The 6,674-nt window shown below is 43.7% G+C and overlaps 1 protein-coding gene across 2 annotated transcripts in view; it reads right to left on the bottom strand.

Annotated features, from left to right (window-relative positions):
• MFSD6 (major facilitator superfamily domain containing 6) overlaps positions 1-6,674 on the bottom strand; it is an 85,571-nt gene that overhangs the window by 18,378 nt on the left and 60,519 nt on the right. For both annotated transcript variants that reach the window (XM_008052605.1, XM_008052611.1), the window contains exon 3: positions 4,788-4,885. In XM_008052605.1, the coding sequence (XP_008050796.1) occupies positions 4,788-4,885 (98 nt within the window). The remainder of the gene's footprint in view (positions 1-4,787; positions 4,886-6,674) is intronic.

The following is a 6,674-nucleotide window of genomic DNA, read 5'->3' as shown; positions in this document are numbered from 1 at the left end:
CTCAGGCAATCCACTCACCTCAGCCTCCCAAAGTGCTGGGATTACAGGCTGATCCACCGAGCCCGGCCCTCAGATACATTTTAATAGCAAGAATAATTTGATCACCTCCATCTCTGAGTTTTACAAGGATTGATGACCAATACTCACATTGGAAGGAGTTTAACAAAAAATTTGAGCTTGATCTTAATCTAATGTTTGTAATATTCTTGACCACAATCATGAATGTTTAAATGTTTTTCTGGACTGGGCATGGTGGCTCACACATGTAATCCCAGTACTTTGGAAGGCCAAGGCAGGAGGATTGCTTGAGCTCAGGAGTTCAAGACCAGCCTAAGACATCGTGAAATCTCATCTCTACAAAAAATCAAAAAATTAGCCGGGTGTGGTGGTACACAACTGTAGTCCCAGCTACTTGGGAGGCTGAGGTGGGAGGATCACCTGAGCCAGGAGGTCAAGCCTGCAGTGAGCAGTGATCATGCCACCGCACTCCAGCCTGGGCAACAGAGTGAGAGCTCCACTCAAAAAAAAAAATCTGTACAAAAGAAAAGGAGAAAATTCCCATGGTTTTTAAAAATGTGATCTTGAAGCCGGGTTCGGTGGCTCAGCCTGTAATCCCGCGTCTTTGGAAGGCTGAGGTGAGTGGATTGCCTGAGCCCGCGGGTTCAAGACCCGCCTGGGCAGCGAGACCTCATCTCTACAATAAATCAAAAAATCAGCCGGACGTGGTAGCGCGCGCCTGTAATTCCGGCTACTCGGAAGGCTGAGGCGGAAGGATCGCCGGAGCCCAGCAGGTCGAGGCTGCGGTGGCCGGGAGCGGCCACTGCACTCCAGTATAGGTGACAGAGTGAGACTCCAACTCAAAAAAAAAAAAAATGTGATCTTGAGAAATAAATACAAATTAATTCCCACTTCCCACCATCCAGCGATGCCTTTAGGCACTGAGACTCACTGTCTCTTCTTTAAATAAATTGCAGATTCCTTGTGGGCAGGAAATGTGTCTTCTGTTTTTTAACATGGCGCCACCCATTGCCAACTGAATGTGCTTGCTACAAATGGCAGCTGAACCACTAACAGGATAAGACTGCTGAATGTAAGAAAAATCATGGGAAAGAAACAACCTCATACTTCTAAACACCATCCCATGGTCTTACCTTGATCCCCAAATAAATGCCTGTATAGCCTCCTTCCTACAGGTCTAGAGAGGAGGACATCTGTTTCTTCCCTAATGATTACCAACGTGGCCTGAGAAGACAGAACGCTGAGAGGATGACCATGAAATCCTAAGGAATGAAGGATAACATGGAACCTCTGCTGACCGCTACATACAACCCAAAAGAGGAAGCACCGGGTAGTCTGAGACAGAAAATAAAGCACATCTTCCATCTCCTCCCCTCCAGCTTACCATGAGGTAGTACTAGCTCTTGAGGTACTTGGTGACTGTGGCAAGGGTGACAGGGTGAAGAGACAGATGTTGCTTCTATTTTCTAAGAAGACCCTTCTGTGTTGTAAATCAAAGAACAGAAGCGCTGATTGTTTGGGGCCAAGGTGACCAGTGATGAGAGACAACAACCCACTCCCCAACCTTCCCCCTGCCAAGACCAGGTCTTCGATAATCTCCAGGTAAGAGCTCCAGCTAAGGAATGAAGGGGTATATATTATGACAGTAGGCATGCCCTGTCATTAAATCATTCAGTGTTTTCTTATAAGCATTTCCTGTCTTCCTTTAAGCACAGGGATGTTAAAGTCATTTGGATAAGCCTTGTAAAGGTAGAAGAATCCAAACTAGCAAAACAAACCTCTTCTGGCAAGTATGTTCCTATGATGGGAGATTTATTCCACATGGATGCTATTTTCTGTGGGGTGGGCAAGGGGCAGACAAAGGCAAGGGATTTTGTTTTTGTTGTATAGTCAAAACACTCAGCACTTACTCCTGCCAGGGAATGAAACCAACTCCTCCGGCTCTGTGAAAACTGGCCGCAGAGCCCTCTGTTGGACAAGGAGACTACGCAGTGACAGGTCTTCTTCCCCACTTGCTCCAAAACAGTCACTGTGCTTCTGTTGGCACAGGGGAACGGGAGGAGGGGGGCGGGGGAAGGGGGACCCATACCATGAAGCACAAACATACACTGAGGCAGAATTCATGCTCAGATTCCGAACATGGCCGGACACCATTGTTCACAACTGCAATCCCAACACTTTTGGAGGCAGAGGCAGGAGGACTGCTTGAGTCCAGGAGTTCAAGACCAGCCTGAGCAACACAGTTAGACCTCATCTCTATAAAAATTTAAAAAATTAGTTGAGCATGGTGACACGCGCCAGTAGTCCCACCTACTCAGAAGAGGTAGAAGGATTGCCTGAGCCTGGGAGGTCAAGGCTGCAGTGATCATGCCATTGTACTCCAGCCTGGGTAGCAGAGTGAACCCCAACTCAAAAAAAACAAAACAAAACATGCCTGCTCACTGAGTTCTAGAATCACATGCCCTGAGGTAGATGTAAATATGATGAAAATGCATACTGGGTAGGCGGCTTGAGATGCTAAATCCACCCAGAACGAGCCCACACCCCACCCTTCTTCCTGGAGATGCCATCCTGCATTTCGCTTCTGCACCCTGCCACTTGATCTCTCCTATGCCAGGATGCCTGCTCCCTTTAGAGCACCTGGTGGATTCCTATTGGCCCTTGGAAATTCAGTTCATGCAATTTCCTTCAGTCATTTCTCAATAAAATCTTCATCCTCCCACTCCCTGCTTCACAAAGTTAATTACTCTCCCCACCAGCTCCTGTCTGTTAACCAGCACATTTTTCTACAATTCCATCTAACACACTGTGGAGTAATTATGAGTTTTACACATCTGGCTTCCAGAACAGATGGGGAAACTGTGGGGCCTGAGAGTGAGAGAGAGAGAGAGAGAGAGAGAGAGAGAGAGAGAGAGAGAGAGAGAAATTTGTATTACAGTCCCAGCACCCAACATGCCCCCTGGTTCTTAGTCACCATTTAATACATCTTTTTTTTTTTTTTTGCTTTTGAATCCAAATTTATTATACCTTTAGAAGTACGCTTTCATAAATTTAATATTATTTAATATCATAATATTTGATAAATGAACAAGAAAAAGAGTTTTACAATTCACAATAGCATTTGTTTATCCCTCTTATGAAGTTATTCTGTTGTTCCTTTGACCATCCCATGGATGCTCTCCTTTGAGTCACTTACGCAAACTGTCCTTTCCACCTAATTCACAGTAAGCTAAAAGGAGAAAAAAGGATGAGCATACATGATTACAGTATGCAGCACTTTCTTTTCTGTATGTGTACAAAACTTTATTTACAGTGTCTACACACTGTGGCATATCACTACATAAGGCAACGGAGCCAGGCAAAAACAGAGCAGGGGCCAGAGGAGGAAATCCCAGGATCGTGTTGCATGTGCCTCATCATTGATAAGCCTTCTCTGAAATTCATGTTTAAGGCTGTGCTTTCCTCAACGACACAATGCTGAGATGTGTGCCTCACTCAAGACCCTTCCAGAGTTCTAATTACTACAATCATTTCTTACTTGAAGACCAAATTTCCAATTCTCTATTTGTTATAAATAAAATCCATTTTCACCAATTACACCATTGCAGCAAACCCAAGAAAAGCATCTTTAAAGTGTGTATTTGCTTGAATTTTAAAAAGATAATATGACCCTGAGAAACTAAGATAATAAATATCTGTTGTTCTAAAAAAAATAATAAAACACCAATAAAATAAAATAATAATATGACTACAAATTATACCTCCTTTCAATTAGGGTAAGTCCTTCGTTCCATTGCCACAATGGCATCTGAGGCATGAGCTTACATTCTGTACATTCTGTTTAGGTGTATAATTGTGACGCTTTCATCATGACAAGAAATTAATCATGCTGACTGTACTACACTTGACTCCTCAGGGTAAGGGAAAATGCCTGTGGCAACCTATAAGGCTAGTGAAACTGTACATAATCACAGACTGTAGAGCAATGAATGATTTATCAGCCTGGGTTGTCCCTGAAGACCTGAACTCCGGTGATCGTGTCCTGAACCTTTACTTTAACCATAATGCCAGTCACTAAATGGCTTAGCTGATCTGCAAACAAGGCTCTTCAGGAAATAGTCAGGGTTATATGAGCCAACACGGCCGTGAGCTTTGAATAGAAACCCATGTCTTCAGGAGCTTCAGTCACACAGTTAGAGGCTCCCAGTTTTTCAGAGTTATGTCTTGACAGGAAATAGCACACTGAAGCCAAGAGAGGAACTCAGGTCAGGACATTTAAGCCAAGATTTTAAAATGTTCACAGGAAAACAACAGTGTGACTACAAAGCTTTAGTTATAAACCCCCGGATATCATAAAAATAACTGAAGAGATAAAATAAGCCTGACAACAATCTTTTTTCAATAAGTATAGTTAACCTACAAAACAGAAAAAATACCAAAAGCTTACAAACAAATTCTTATTCTTTTAAAACCTCCCTCGGCTGTCTGACACATGCACATAGGAACTTATTCTAGACTTCTTCTTCCTTTGTTTAATCACATGGGTGTAGGTCGAATCCAGTTTTGTTTGGCCCAGCACAGAACAGCACTCAGGTAACTGAGGACCCAGCCCTGCTGACGTCATCTCTTCCTTAACAACCACTTCAAAATCACATAAAACAGGAGCCCGCCCTTCCTTTACGGAATCAGATGCTGAAGGCCACTGGGCTTCTCCACAGTGGTAGCTCAGGTAGGCAGAGAAAGAATTTTCATGCCCGCTGTTAGCTCACCTTGAAGAACTTCCATGGGGAGGACAGTCCAGGCGTTTTCCAGGTAGGAAATGTAGATATAGCGAGCTGTGTTGCAGGCCAGGCCAATGTACAGGACCCTAAAAAGCAAAGGGAAAGAAAGTGAGGCCCTGCTGGGAAACACAACACGTGCAGACATGACTGCCTCTCTCCCTCCCCAAGCTGTCCGCCGTCCAGCAGACAGGGTCCACAGCTGGGAGTGGGAAAGCGCAAGGACAAGCATGACTTTAGGGATAAGAAGAGTGCTTCCAATGTATCAGGCTGTTTGTGCATAGGAAAGTGAACATCACCCCTCCTAAAACTTGACTCGAGCAGACAGGATGCTTTTTCAAGACTGCCTGGACATGCTGCCACCGATAATGACATTGCTGGCCCCCTTCCAGGTGGCTGTGGGGGGGATGCTCCCAGGAGTGTGGCCACTGGATAGAAGGACAGATAAAAATGAGGACGTGTAAACAGGACTGTGGCCTCACCTGCAATACCTGAGATACCACGTGGTTCACGAGGAGACACTCAAGGTTGTAAAAAACTATCACCCAACGATTCCAAGAAACTATCTAAATATCAAATACTTTTTCCTATCAGTTCAATCGATGCATGTTCATCACTTTTTAAAAATTCACGATATTATATGCTAACAAAACTGATAAATACATACCAGCCTCTTGCTTCCTCTCATCACCCCCTCCACCATTATCACCATCAAAAATATAAGGAAAAACAAAATAAGCAAAGGTCTCAAGTGGTGTGGCCAAGCATGAGGTTACAATCGTTCTTGTTCTGAACTGGATGGGCTGGTTTGGACACAAATCATGGCTGTGCACAAAATACAGCCCGATGGTAGGGATTCTCTTTCTCTGTTGTTTTCCACGTTCTCTTAATTTTCAACCCTTACTGCTTTGCCTGTTTTCTGAATCTACCCGGATGAAAAGTAGAAGGTCAAAGAAATAAACCAACATGACAATCAGTGGTATTTTCCTAATCTTGCTCACCTATATTTTTACATGAAAACCATTCCTGTAAACACTGTTCCCCGTGTTCCATCTCTGAATAAAGGAAAGGAAATGCTCTCAGGCACCCAGCTGTCATTAATCTCAAACGGGGAACAAAAGGATGAGGGAAAGACAAAGGGGTGAGGAGTGGGGATGAAGCAGGACATGGGTATGAGAAGGGATTTAGGAGAGAGCCTCCAGAGTATTAAACAAGTCTGGGTCATCTTGTTCTACGGACATTATGTTCTTTGTACTTGTGTGTGTTAGGGAAAAAAGCACATGCTTCAAATCTCTTTGATAAAAATTTTGTTGAACAAACTTGCTACAGATTCATCAGTTTTCCTCTGCTAGGAAAAAAATAAAAACCACAGGAAATTGTTGGGAGCCAACATCTATAGCTACATGGCTGAGGCCTGTAAAGGCCCATCTGGAAGATCGCCTCTGACATAGGATATCAGTTATACCTATGATATTGGCGTGTGATTGGTGACCAGTGTGCATACATGGCAGTAAAACTTATAAGTGAATCTCAGTACACTTGATGGAAGGTGCATGGCGGAATTGTTTCTGTCTTTCTAAGTTTAGCTTCTTTCTAGATATTTTTTTACTTCTATTTCCTGGTAGACTGGGTAGTCCTTGTTCCCGAAAGCTGTTTCCCCTAGGGCTAAGATTAGGAACTAAATTACCATGATAGTTCTGTCCCCTGCCCCTAGCCAGGTAGAACGTTTTCTTTTGTTTCGTTAATTACCGAAACTCTGTCTGCTTCAGCCCATGGCCGCCATCTTGGAAGCCCTGCATTTCCTTGTTCAAGAGTGTGACAGCTACTATTTGATTTTTAGAGTAGACTCGTTGGGATAAAATATATACATATACACTC

The sequence above is a fragment of the Carlito syrichta genome, unplaced genomic scaffold, assembly GCF_000164805.1.
Source record: "Carlito syrichta isolate Samal-C Ts95f unplaced genomic scaffold, Tarsius_syrichta-2.0.1 Scaffold71390, whole genome shotgun sequence".
NCBI classification, from domain to species: Eukaryota; Metazoa; Chordata; class Mammalia; order Primates; family Tarsiidae; genus Carlito; species Carlito syrichta.
Note: the sequence above shows the minus strand (reverse complement) of the source record. Positions and strands in the feature narration are given on the sequence as shown.